Source organism: Triticum aestivum, chromosome 3D (genome assembly GCF_018294505.1).
Source record: "Triticum aestivum cultivar Chinese Spring chromosome 3D, IWGSC CS RefSeq v2.1, whole genome shotgun sequence".
In the NCBI taxonomy this organism is placed as follows: Eukaryota; Viridiplantae; Streptophyta; class Magnoliopsida; order Poales; family Poaceae; genus Triticum; species Triticum aestivum.
The window spans coordinates 383,221,963-383,235,261 of record NC_057802.1 but is presented as its reverse complement, the minus strand read 5'-3'; the positions used below and the strand labels follow the sequence as shown (position 1 = coordinate 383,235,261).

General features: G+C 45.0%; 2 protein-coding genes across 2 annotated transcripts; one reads left to right on the top strand and one right to left on the bottom strand.

Moving 5' to 3' along the window:
- The first annotated feature begins 2,719 nt into the window (after positions 1-2,719).
- Positions 2,720-7,436, top strand: LOC123079048 (NADP-dependent malic enzyme). Its single transcript, XM_044501722.1, has 18 exons — positions 2,720-3,028; positions 3,132-3,327; positions 3,427-3,578; positions 3,692-3,797; positions 4,127-4,192; positions 4,566-4,661; positions 4,757-4,828; positions 4,922-5,005; positions 5,105-5,203; positions 5,593-5,640; positions 5,732-5,785; positions 5,862-5,960; positions 6,062-6,151; positions 6,261-6,338; positions 6,462-6,536; positions 6,639-6,729; positions 6,841-6,969; positions 7,067-7,436. Exons 1-18 carry the CDS (start codon positions 2,778-2,780, stop codon positions 7,153-7,155), a joined length of 1,875 nt encoding a protein of 624 aa, XP_044357657.1. The 5' UTR covers positions 2,720-2,777; the 3' UTR covers positions 7,156-7,436.
- Positions 7,437-7,549: 113 nt separating this feature from the next.
- LOC123079049 (uncharacterized) lies at positions 7,550-13,098 on the bottom strand. Its single transcript, XM_044501723.1, has 10 exons — positions 12,850-13,098; positions 11,978-12,063; positions 11,827-11,904; positions 11,330-11,442; positions 11,193-11,258; positions 10,149-10,250; positions 9,533-10,052; positions 9,148-9,353; positions 8,240-8,409; positions 7,550-8,004 (listed from the first exon to the last, which is right to left on the bottom strand). The coding sequence occupies exons 1-10, from the start codon at positions 12,975-12,977 to the stop codon at positions 7,845-7,847; spliced, it is 1,629 nt and encodes a 542-aa protein (XP_044357658.1). The 5' UTR covers positions 12,978-13,098; the 3' UTR covers positions 7,550-7,844.
- Positions 13,099-13,299: the final 201 nt, after the last annotated feature.

The following is a 13,299-nucleotide window of genomic DNA, read 5'->3' as shown; positions in this document are numbered from 1 at the left end:
GGGGGAGGCTCACGAGAGAGGAGGATTGCGTGTGAGGACTGGGGGCTGGGAGCTGCCCAATATCTTTCTCTTTTTTTTCTCAACGAAGCGAACTTTTTTTGTCTCACAACTAGTCCGACGTGGACATCACCAGGAAGCGCCCTTGTAGCGACTGTTAATGGGTTTAATTTAACAAATACACATAGCAGAATCTAGTGGAATCATCAATCAGAGTCACGAAGTATTTCTTTCCACCTTTAGTCGGCACACCATTAATCTCACAGAGATCTGAATGTATGAGCTCTAACGGTGCCAGGTGTCTTTCCTTCGCAGGCTTGTGAGGCTTCCGAGGTTGCTTAGCTTGCACGCACGCATGGCACTTAGATCCTTTGGCTAAAGTGAAACTCAGGATTTAGTCCATCTTTCCTAGCCGCGTCATACAACCGAAATTTATGTGACAAAGACGTGAATGCCAAACCTCATATTCATTCACATTAGAATGAATTTGGTTCATGACTTTATTACAGAAATCCTCCAGGGAAAGGCGGAACAAACCACCACAATCATATCCTTTTCCAACAAATAGTCCATACCGAGATACGACTACTTTGTTGGACTCGAATACTAACTTAAACCCTTCTTTACATAGCAGAGAGCCACTAACGAGATTCTTCTTGATGGCGGGGACATGCTGCACGTTCTTCAGTTGCACGATCTTTCCCAAAGTAAACTTCAGATCTACCGTGTCAACACCATGAACAGATGCATGCGATCCATTCCCCATCAGGACGGAACAATCTTGTGCGACCTGGTAGGAAGAAAACAAAGACACATCAACACACACATGAATATTGCCCCCAGTGTCAACCCACCAATCGGTGCACTGACAAACTAAAAGTATGGTAAACAGATTACCATACCCAGATGCCCCATCACTGTTGCTCAGAGTGACATTGACAGACTTGGAGTCTTGTCCTGACTTCTTGTACTTGTTTGGGCACTTGTTTGGGAACTTGTTTGCCCAGTGTTTCTCTGAACCACAAGTAAAGCAACCATCTCTCTTTTTGTCTTTCTTCTTACCCTTCTTCTTAAAGGTAGTATTCTGCTGGACAGAGTTCTTTCCCTTGAACTTGTGGAAGTTCTTCTGCACCACATTGGCGCTAGAAGAACCCTCTGCCGCCTTCACGTGTGAGTCCTTTGCTCTCGAGTTCTGCTCAACACTGAGATGACCGATGACATCCTCAACAGAGAATTCACGTCTCAAGTGCTTGAGAGAAGTAGCAAAGCATCCAGGAGGGAGTTTTGCAATAATGCAACCCGCGACAAATTTGTCCAGTAACTCACACTTCAGGAGCTCCAGCTCCTTAGCGATGCACTGTATCTCATGAGCCTGGTCCAATACAGAACGGTTATCAACCATCCTGTAATCATGGAACTGCTCGATGGCATACAGTTCGCTCCCAGCATCGGTTGCGCCGAACTTAGCTTCGAGTGCATCCCACAAGTTTTTGGCAACGCGCATATGGAGATATGCGTCAACCAAGTTGTCTCCGATCACAGTAAGAACGGCTCCCGCAGAGATGGTGGTTGCCTCCTAAACGCCTTTTCCTTTTCAGGAACAATCGTTTCTGTGGGAGACACACCACCAACCCAGAACACGTTCATTGCTGTGAGCCACAAGGTGGTCCTTGTCCGCCAACGCTTAAAATGCGTCCCGGTAAACTTTTCCGGTTTCAGTGTAGCAGCAAAGCCTTGAATCGGAAAGTGCCTAAAATAAGGTTTTTGGATTGTCGGAAATATTAGCGCTTTTCCGATTAGACTAATCCACGAGTAAACAGTAAGAATGGCATAAACGGTATGCATATCATAGCGATACCTAAGCATACTAGCATGTACAGAACATAGAAGCGAACCATCTATAAGCAGCACATATACGGCTAGCACAAGTACGAGTAAACGAGGGATTAATAGATCATACCCTCTCGATGGCCAGGCCAACGCGGCGGCGGCGGCAGCAGCCTCGGCGTCGTCGACCATGGTGTCGATGCAGGGGAAGTAGTGGAAGCAGAGGCGGACAGAGCTGGGGACGGATCGGGAGCAATCGCGTCTCGCGCCTTCTCTCACGACCAACCGTGCACGCGGTCGTCGGGATGGGGTCGCCGGAGGCAGCACAGAGTGAGGAACATGCGTCGTGACGAGGCCAGCGGCGGAGGAGGAGTGCGCGTGTACCACTCCTCTTCCCAAGCTCCCAATGACAAGTGGTAGAGCAGCCTTTATAAAAAGGTCTCAACTCTCCTCAACTAGCAAGGTGGAACTAAACTTCTCACCACCTGTTATATCATATACATGGGCATCAAGATTAACCAGGAATCATTGTTCATATGGGTCTAAAGCCCATCTTTGATTCAATAGTTTATCTCCATGCTCCCCTATTCTCTTTCGCTAAAACCATCCTAAATGCGACATAAAATCACTAAAGGACCACATTTAACCGGTTTTATAAAAATATAGAGTTCAAATTATGTGATTTTGGAGCTGGGGGGGTATGGATCAATCAAGAAGGATTTTTTTTTTTGAGTTGAGAAGGAATTTTTTTTAGAATGGTGAATATACTTCGAATCGTCCGGCTTGGCACCGCAGAGCTTCTAGAGCCGGCCTACCGTGGGGGTACGTGTCGCGGCCTCTCCCGCGACGTGTCCCCGGACAAGAGGCGACGGTATCACCGTGTCTTCGCTGTCCGCCGCACCGCGCTGTGCTGGTGCTTCTCCAGTTCTCCTCCTCCTTCTGGCGCCCCCTTTATGCGCGGGCTACGACGCAGCAGCCTGGCTCGCATTGCATCCACCACCAGAGCGGCGTCGGCGCGTCAGTGCAGCAGCAGCATATTAGGAGGAGCGAGAGCGGCGCCGTACTGCACCATGGCGGGACGATCGGGGGAGGAAGCGGACGCCGCGATGGCGGGCGTGGCCACCGGCGGCGTGGAGGACGCCTACGGCGAGGACCGCGCCACCGAGGACCAGCCCGTCACGCCGTGGGCCGTCTGCATCGCCAGGTACGTACGTAGTACATGCACACGGCGGCCACCTTGTTCCATCGGTGCTCCGTTCGCCGTCGATTGATTACCAATACCTAGAACTTGGTTAATTAATCTGCAGTGGCCACTCCCTGCTGAGGGATCCGCGGCACAACAAGGGGCTGTCGTTCACGGAGAAGGAGCGGGACGCGCACTACCTGCGCGGCCTGCTGCCTCCGGTGGTCCTGTCCCAGGAGCTCCAGGAGAAGCGGCTGCTGCAGAACGTGCGGCAGCTTGACGTCCCGCTGCAGCGCTACATGTTCCTCATGGACCTCCAGGTCGGCTCCCGGCCCATCCTCTTCCAAGGCAACGAACAGCAAACATATCATGCCATTCTTTCTTACAGTTGGTGCGTTCGTTCATCTGTTTGTTTACAGGAGAGGAACGAGAGGCTCTTCTACAAGCTCATGATCGACAACGTGGAGGAGCTGCTCCCCGTCGTCTACACGCCCACCGTCGGCGAGGCCTGCCAGAAGTACGGCTCCATCTTCAGGCGCTCGCAGGGCCTCTACATCAGCCTCAAAGACAAGTACGTTTCTCATCAATTCACTTCATTTTTCACATGGCCTGCGGCCGGTTTCTGTTTCAACTTTCAAGTGAGTGAAACGCGTGCGTGCGTGGTGTCCCTGTTGCTGATGCCAGGGGGAGAGTACTGGAGGTGCTGAGGAACTGGCCGGAGAAGAGTATTCAGGTCATCGTTGTCACCGACGGCGAGCGCATCTTAGGCCTCGGAGATCTTGGCTGCCAGGTCAGTCACGGAACCTATTTATACTTCTACTGAAAGTTATTATTGGCTTGTTGCTTACCATGAACATGGTTTTGGATTTCAGTTTCAGGAATATTTTAGCCATAGCCGAAATCTCAGTTTTCATTTCTGTCAAAGGACCGAAATTTCCACTTGAATTTGATTGGGATCCAACAAATATTTTTAAAATTCGAAAAGTAATTTGAATTTGTGTGTACTACCAAAATTGCTGAAATATTTTGACCGAAAGAAAATTATATTAATATATCAGAATTAATGAAATCGCACTAAGCGAAAACCATGATCATGAATGGAACTCTCATCATGTGCAGGGTATGGGAATTCCCGTGGGGAAGCTTGCGCTGTACACGGCCCTTGGTGGTGTTAGGCCATCTGCTGTAAGTACTTCAACATTTGGTTATGGGGCTGTTTGGTTCTAGGCCTAGGAGTACCACATTTTACCACACATTTCTTGCCACACTTGCCTAAGGTTAGTTCTTCAAAATGAGAGCCAGAAGTTGGCAAACCTAAGGGAATCTTGCCACACTTTTTGAGTGTATGTCATGTGGGGCCCTAGTGTGGCAAAAAGTATATCGCCTAAGGTAAGGCTAGAACCAAACACCCTCCTAAGTTGGTCAAAGTTGCCTAACCTTAGGTGTGGCAACATGGGGCAACCATAGTCACAAACCAAACAGCCTCTATGTCTTGCTCTGTTTTGCAGTACTCAATTTTATAATTTTCATGTAAATATATTTCCATTTTGTTTCCCAGTGTTTACCCATCACCATTGATGTGGGGACGAACAATGAAGAGCTGCTGAACGATGAGTTCTACATTGGATTGCGGCAAAAAAGAGCTACGGGCCAGGTTCCACTGCTGCTGCCTTGGTTGGGCCCAGTCAGTTCACACTATAGCCATCAATCAGTCCCTCACATTTCATCTCTTTTGCCTGCTTGATTTAGGAATACACTGAGCTTCTGGATGAGTTCATGGTTGCCGTGAAGCAGAACTATGGACAGAAGGTTCTTGTCCAGGTATGAGAATAGTAGGAAGAACCCTCATTTCTGATCTGTAGTTGAGCTACTGGCATGGCCACTTACCCGAAACTTCTTCTGACTTTCTTATAGTTTGAAGACTTCGCAAATCACAATGCGTTTACCCTTCTTGAGAAGTACAAGGCGACCCATCTTGTCTTCAATGATGATATTCAGGTTTTGGGACCAGATTTCTGGTTTCTGTATGCTTATCTATCATCTATTGTACTGCACAACGGTACAGTATAAGTTAACTTTGGAAATGTGTATTCACAGGGAACGGCTGCGGTGGTTCTTGCGGGCCTTATGGCTGGTCTGAAGTTTGCTGGTGGAACTTTAGCTGACCACACATTCTTATTCTTCGGTGCCGGAGAGGTCAGTTTATCTTACATCGTACTAGGCTGGTTATGCATTGCTCATCATGGTTGCTTCTGACTTCTGCCAAGTGTATAAGCATCTACCAGCGCTGCGACATCACAGATTGCTTCGCATTCTTATTAACCTTAAAATGGTTAAGTGAAGATTTGTTAGGGATGTTTTAATTCAAAAACAGTAATAGATGGAAGACTTGTCTATAAAACAATTAGATGAAGGATTGATAGTATAATACATAGTACTAGTTCGAGTTGCTTCTCGTTTTCATTCTTTAAATGCATCCTAATACATGTGCTCATATTATCAGTTTTCAGAACAATTTGCGTGATGGTTTCTGAGTTGTTGCCAAGTTTGTAAGTAATCAGAGCCCAGCTGTCTATTCTTTGCAGGCTGGTACAGGCATTGCTGAACTAGTTGCTTTGGAGATATCGATGCAGGTAGTTGGCTGGTTTGTTAACACCTCTGGTTGTGCTTTGGAGAGTGTGTTACTAATTCTGCTCAAAAAATATTTCGGCTGTTGTGTTTCAGTCCAAGACTTCACAGGAAGAGGCTCGCAAAAATATCTGGCTTGTTGATTCAAAGGTAATACCATGGTATCCCCACCCCCCCTTCCATGTGTTGATAACCGGACCGTAACTGATGCGCGTTGTGGTTGCAGGGATTGATCGTGAGTTCGCGTAAAGATTCTATACAGCCCTTCAAGAAGCTATATGCACATGAGCATGAACCAGTCAAAGACCTTTTAAGTGCCATCAAGGTGCAAAGCTAAACTCTACTTTAGAGGCGCACATAGTGTTCCACAGTTCCATTAAACACCTTCTTTTTACCAGGCAGCACACTGATTTCCATTTTTTTTAGGATATCAAACCGACTGCACTAATAGGATCAGCTGGTGTGGGTCAAAGTTTCACAAAAGAGGTGATCGAGGCTATGTCTTCGATTAACAAGGTAGAACTAACAATATTGATAATATTCATGAGAGAACTACATCGCCAACCTGCCTTGGTAATTATTTCATTACCCATAATGACTGAGAGCTATTTCCTATCAAATGCAGAGGCCAATCATCCTTGCGCTATCCAACCCAACATCAAAGTCTGAATGTACAGCTGAGCAGGCATATTCATGGAGTCAGGTGGTATTCTATTAATGATAAGTCCATGTCATCAATGAGAAATCAAAGTTTTTTAGTTAGATGCATCAAGCTACATCTCATTGAAAACCACATAGCCTAATCATATTATGCGCGTACGTGTAGGGCCGTGCAATATTTGGGAGTGGAAGCCCGTTTGATCCGGTGAAATATAACGACAAGCTTTTCGTACCTGCCCAGGTTGGAAAACCACCCATGTTTGCGCGTACTATCTGTAAATCCTTTTTGTGTTTGTGTGTTTTGACAGTGTGAAGTTACTCATGTCCATTATGGAAACATCAGGCGAACAATGCATACATCTTCCCAGGATTTGGTTTAGGTGTAGTGACCTCTGGGGCGATAAGGGTGAAAGACGATATGGTCCTTGCTGCTGGTAATAATTCTACAAGAACCCTAGTGTTGTTCCAAATCAATGGTAGTGTTCTACTCTGTTGAACTGCTCTAAGCCTGCATGATTATTTGTTTCATCTTTGGTGTTGGGCAGCTGAGGCCTTAGCCGAACAGGTCACGGCGGAGCATTTCGACAAAGGTCTGATCTATCCACCCTTCTCCAGCATCAGGAAGATATCAGCTAACATCGCGGCTCGTGTCGCTGTGAAAGCCTACGACCTCGGTAAGATCTCCTTTCCTAGACCTCTAGCTCTCTCTCTCTCTTTAAAAGCACTAGCAAGACACGATCACCAAACCCGTATGCTTGTCTGTACGAGCAGGACTGGCAAGCCATCTCCCTCGCCCAAAAGACTTGGTGAAGTACGCTGAGAGCTGCATGTACAGCCCCATCTACCGTTCATACAGATGAAGCCATGGCGCCTCATACTCCGGCCACAAATAATGTTCGGTTGAACCTAGACTGTAACTTTGTACATTGCTCCCATCGGGCTCGTATGCTTGTTTCGTCGTATTTCCCTTGTTATCGTATCATCTATAAATGAATTGTAATGGCAGACCAACACCACAGTATCATGTATAAATGAATTGTAATGGCAGACCAACACCCACAGGGTTCAGGTTTGTGTAATCGTGTAATAAAGCTGCGAGCATGTTCAGTTGTGTAGGATCATAGTGGGATCCTTTACTTTCGATGTGATCGCATGATGAATTTTCCATTTTACAGGGAACTGTCTGCTGATCATAGGTGTCTTGTGCAAACTTTTTACGTTGGGCCCAAAAACTGAAAGACAACTACACCAACATACAGTAAGACCATTTTCGAAGCTATGTACCCAGCTGAATAAAGTCGAGCTCGAGTTAGAATTCTAGATGAAATCGTCAAGCCACATTCAGCATTCAGCATGGGGACTGAACAAAGTCGATCTTGAGTCGAAATTCTAGACGAAATCGTCAGGCCACATACAGCGTGGTTTCAAACGAGCAGGCCGTTGATGTTGCACAAGGGACCCTTTGTTGTGCAGTTCTAGGAAGGCGAAGATAGGTTACTGGGTCAGCTGAAAGATGAGGAGAATCACGCTGAGAACCACGACCACAACCTCATACGGACGATCGGTCCTTGGCCGATTGTGTGCCATCTTTAGTTTGGGAAATGCGGACACCCCAGAAGGATTTCGGAAGAAGGTTCCTTTTGTCAGCCCTGAACAGCCAGCCGATGTTGGACTCGCAGGCAGCACACAGCGCAATCGTCCACGTATATCTGCAGGATTCCTCTTGCTGTCAGTGTCACGAAAAGAGTGTACAATTACAGAAGTCCTCTCTCCGTCCCAAAATAAGTGCCGTGGTTTCAGTTTAAATAAGTCCAAATTTGAACTACAACTATGACACTTATTTTGGGACGGAGGGAGTTGGAATTCACACAGAGGTCGCTCCATTTTCCAGTTCAAGCTATGAAACTGAAAACAGATGACATGTTAGAGGGGTAGGGATCATACCCTGGGAACCAGCTGTGAGCATCAGAAGGATTGCCATGGAGTGCGAGCCCAGATGTGTTGTGCACTGTTATCACCTCCTGCGCACCTTTGTACAACAACGGCATGACATGAGCACCACATTGGTCAACACTAGACGGTATCACCATGTCACTCCGTCTAGCTATGAGAGCCTACAACAAGAATTCAACCTGTCATATCAGTTAAAAGTTCAACCTTGAATAATAGTTTTTTCCCTCTTTCAAATTTAGTTGTGCCTTTTGCTCAACTTCATAGCCAGCTTTACGTAATAAAAAAAGTTGTACATAAGTGTCTCTCTTTAATACATCTACATCTGCAGTAGGTAAATCACCTGCTGTTTTCTTACTGCAAATATCTACTCGCGAAAATCACTAGTGAGTTTTAGCTATTCAGAGGTAGAGAAACACGGTTCAGAACTGTTTCCTGGTATTTTCAGGGCGAACTGAAGCACTGAATCTACCCCCCAAAAATGCAGAACTTTTTAAACTGCAGCTCAGTTTTACCTAGACCTCCTCTGCGGGAAATTTTGGTGGCAATGTTGTTGAAGTATCCTACATGAAGCAATTTGATGTCACAGCTGTGGCATGCTGCAGCAAACCAAGTACTCCCTCTGTCCCAAAATAAGTGTCGCTGATTTAGTACAAAGTTGTACTAAATCAACGACACTTATTTTGGGACGGAGGGAGTAGTACTGTGGCTGCAACTGCAGACCAGATACAGGCAAATCAAGTAACAAACCAAGCGTAAGCAGGACCGGAGCAGCTAATATTAAGAAACCACGTAAACAGAACTAAGTGATGAAGATTGGGACATCGGGTAGAAGTGGGAAAAGAACCTGAAATATGAGGAACTTCAGTTAAATAACAGTTTCAAGATAATAAATCATTTACCAGGCAATTTCTACACCGTACGAGATTGAAGGCCTTGAGTAGCTGAATCTCCCGCTGCAACCGATATGATATTCCATCAACGTCAAGCAATTCCTGTCTCATAGACGCTGACACGGGTAGTTTGCTTCCAATAAGAAACGACAAAATATCTGGTTTTCTCACATAATCATCCATGCCTGGCTCTGCAATTATCTGATTCCACAAATCTGCCATGAAGGTTTAATCACAGCTAAGGACTCATGCATACAGCACGGTACTGTCTAATCACAGCTTAACATACTGACAGAAATGGAAAGAATGTTATCTGCTTAAAAATAAATTAACATACAACAATATGGACAAGGTTTGCTACATGACGACAAAGAAGAAGTGAAATAACTCGTACCTGCAGCCTTGCGTGCAAGTGAATATGAATCGTACATATTGTAAACCCATTGGGGCCAAAACGATAATGGGGCCATCTTTGAATTATAAGCAGCACGGTATTGTCTCTGTTGCCCAGCATCTTTCTTTTTCACTGGTGATAAGGATTCAGGGGGTGCAAAGCAAAGATCATCATCATCTCCGATGGTGATATCCTTGACTGGCTGACTTAATGCACCAAATTCATTCACAGAACCATGCTTCTGCCAAGACAGTTCAGGCATGAGATCTTCATCTTCATTTGAGGAATAGTATATTCCTGTATCTGTTACTGAATGGTCACTTGAAGTACTAGTATATGACAGAGAATCCAAATCAAGATCAGAATCCATAAGATCTTTTTGCTTGAAACAAGATACACCAAAACTGTGCACTGATGAATCACATTGCTTGAAGGTATTACTTGCAGCTAACTGTCCAAATGCATCCCTTGGAGTTCTTAAAGGCGTGTCTTCTTCGATGATTTGGATCTCACCCCATGGCTGTCAATTAAATAAATAAATAAAGTTAGGAAGGAAGGAAGTTGCACCCTCATGGCTCTGGCTCATAGCATTAGAGAACGGCAGGTCAAAACTTACTACTTCATCGATGTCGACCCAACTGCGCCAAAGGCGAAACCGCTGCTGACCTCGAGTGATAACATTTGACGAGCCATCATCCAATCGCCTAATTTCGAGTATCTATGTTATCAAATAAAAGCACAAGACCTTATTACTGAGAACTTATCACAGTGCAGATGAAGAACAATGGTTTGGGATGAAAAAAGAGACTCCAGCAACAGATAGCATATCATAGTACCCTTGTCTTCCTTGAAAGTTTGGGATAATACAAGGTATAGAACACGCATTCACATTAAGGCGCTTCCCAGTGCTCCATGTTGTACAGGTGCTAAGAATGCCGCATAGGCAAAAAATCTGATGTGGCAAAGTATTTAAGAGGAGAGAGGGGAGTTTGGTGACCCCAGGAAGAACCAATGCCAAGCGCGCAGACCTATGCAAAACACCTAAATGAAAGAAGTTTGCCCTATGCATGGAAGAGTTTAGTTGTTAAACAATTAAAGGAAGGAAGCTTAGCAACAACAAACTAAGCACCTATGCATTGGGGACTTTAGTTCCTAAACGCTTTAATGCATCTAGCACCCCAACTAAGCACCTGTGCATGGGAAGAGGCCTAATATACAAACAATATATGTAGTGCATACTTGTGCTTGATTATGTTCTGTTGATGAACATACAAATCCATAAATTAGATTGAAAAATGATAGTGACAGGTTGCTCCATTAAGATATTCGCAAGCATCAACTTGACAAGTGTATACCATGTGCACTATCTAGTAATGACTAATGAATGGATGTGTCCTATGACATCATCATTTCCCTTGATGTATATCTATCAGATGACAAGGGAACATTGGCATCCACAGATGCAACGTCTTAGCCTTGGCATTAGCTGGGTGTTTCTAGAAAAATAGTTCAACCAACGAAATACACCAAAAATAAAAACATACGTTTGATGAACTGATAATATGTAAACAAAAGATAAACAAATAACAGATGAATACCAAACCTCAATACAACATATACGATATAAGACTGAAAGGATCTGTGGAAAAAGAAGCAACACCTCCGCTGTTGTGCCAACTGAAGCAATAGCATGATGCCCATCATTTACGTGTCGGCGGGCATGAACCTAAAGTTGGAGAACTGTCAGAAAATAAAACCACAATAAGACACGGCAGAAGAACAGCAAGTAGCACTCACCACACCTATCATGCATGGATTATCAACATGATTAATAGCCTTGTCAACAGCTGCTGCAAATCTAGGTTGAGTTACTCTAAGAGTCAGGGTAGCTTCAGGAAACAAAACAAATCCTGCAAAAGTATGCCATAAAATTGAATAAAATTTCTACGCTGTAAATGCCAGCCATTAAGGCGTGGCTTTGTAAGCGACAAACAGAAGGATGACACAGATGTGTATTGAACCTCAATTGTACTTCGTCCGTTCAGAATAGATGATTTTTTTAATTCTCTAATTGATAATTGAAGAGCTTTTGTTCCCAATTTCATTTCCATGGAATTGACAAACTATAACAGATGAGATAATTTTATTAAGTTATGCAGTTAATGTTAAGCACAAATAGATCAGCTATTGATAAAGAGAAACACCGAAATATGTATTGACGGTGTAGTCAGATCAATTTGAGATAAGCTCCCGTGTCCTGGTATATTAGAATGAAGAGTCAGTAGGAATGCTACCTTGAAGAGAAAGCATAGGTAAACTGAGGACTGCACCACCATCCAAGAAAGCAAATCTGCCCCGGGTATCATCAATCTCTGTCATATAAACAGACTTCAAAACTATGCAGCTGGCATGATACAACATGCTAAGATCAGCACTAATATTTACCACCAACATATGTGTTCAGGGAAGCCCGAGACATATTGACTGTAAACTCTCCAGAAGTGCTAGTCTCTCCATCTCCATGAGTATTTCTGTGATAGAAGAATGAGGAAAAGGATCAGAGCAATGTCCTCATAAACATCAATGGAACTAACTGATCAAAAATTAGTTGTACAATTAATCAGAGAATCGGCACATTTCAGTGGACTAATAGCGCATGGTGTATTTGGTTTGAAAAAATCACCACATTCTTGGACAGGTCAATTCATCGTAGATGGGATCGTCCCGTGATTTCAGTGAGATGGCCCCATTCATCATCTTCAAACTAGCAGCTTATAACAGATGGTGTGCTGATGCCCAATTCAATCCATCCCCGGAACAAGCAAAATCATGAGGGCTGCAAGCCACTGCTCAAACCAAACCCCCAAATAGTGTACGATGGGGAGAAGGCGCATCTAATTATCAGTGGAATCGCTGCAAGTGTGAGAAACTGTGAGCATCATATAAACTACTTAGTCAGTCTTCCTACCGTCAGATCGTCCATTCATCCGCAAAGGGGAATACCACTATTTAACCTTGACTCCTGAATTGATGATACCAACAATGTTGTGAGTCTTGGGTGCCAAATCACCTTAAACCAAATAGATTTGGAGCAATCGAAACCTATGAGCGCCACTGCCTGCCGACCATCTCGGCATCGGCTTCTACTATTCTAGAACTGGGTTTAATTTCGAGCTCGAAAACCTTCCCCGACCCCAATTTCCACCGCCTCCGAGTTCAGAGTGGTGAGAAGGGCAGAAGGCACGCCCTAGGGATGGGCGTGGGATGGTAATCACGAGGAAATGGTAAAATTGGGGCGACGGATGGGCGTGCTGGACCTGAGGAAGGTGGCGACGTCGGAGGAGGAGGACGAGCCGGAGTCGTCGACCTCTTCGACCTCGAGCTCCTCCATGTCCAGCTCCAGGATCTGGTCCATCTGCCTCCGCATCCACGCCGGCACCGCCATTCCGCTGCCGCCGCCTGAGGACCCAGGGTGTGGAAGGGACGCCGATGAGAGTTTCGGCACTCCCCACTTCTCTCCTCGTTTTTTTTTTTTGACAGCACTTGTGCCTTCAGGCTTGTTGGTAGATTTAAGACCCCTTCTCGATTATACTTTTCAGAAAACAAGTACAGTACTCTTTTTCGAGTAAATTGCATGTTTAGTCCTCGTACTCACTGGCTTGTAACACAATCATCCTGATACTCGCAAAATGCTCCAATATGGCCTCATATGTGTCAAACTCATAGATGTTTTGCTATCTTTTCAGTTTGTCATATCGGTCCTTACA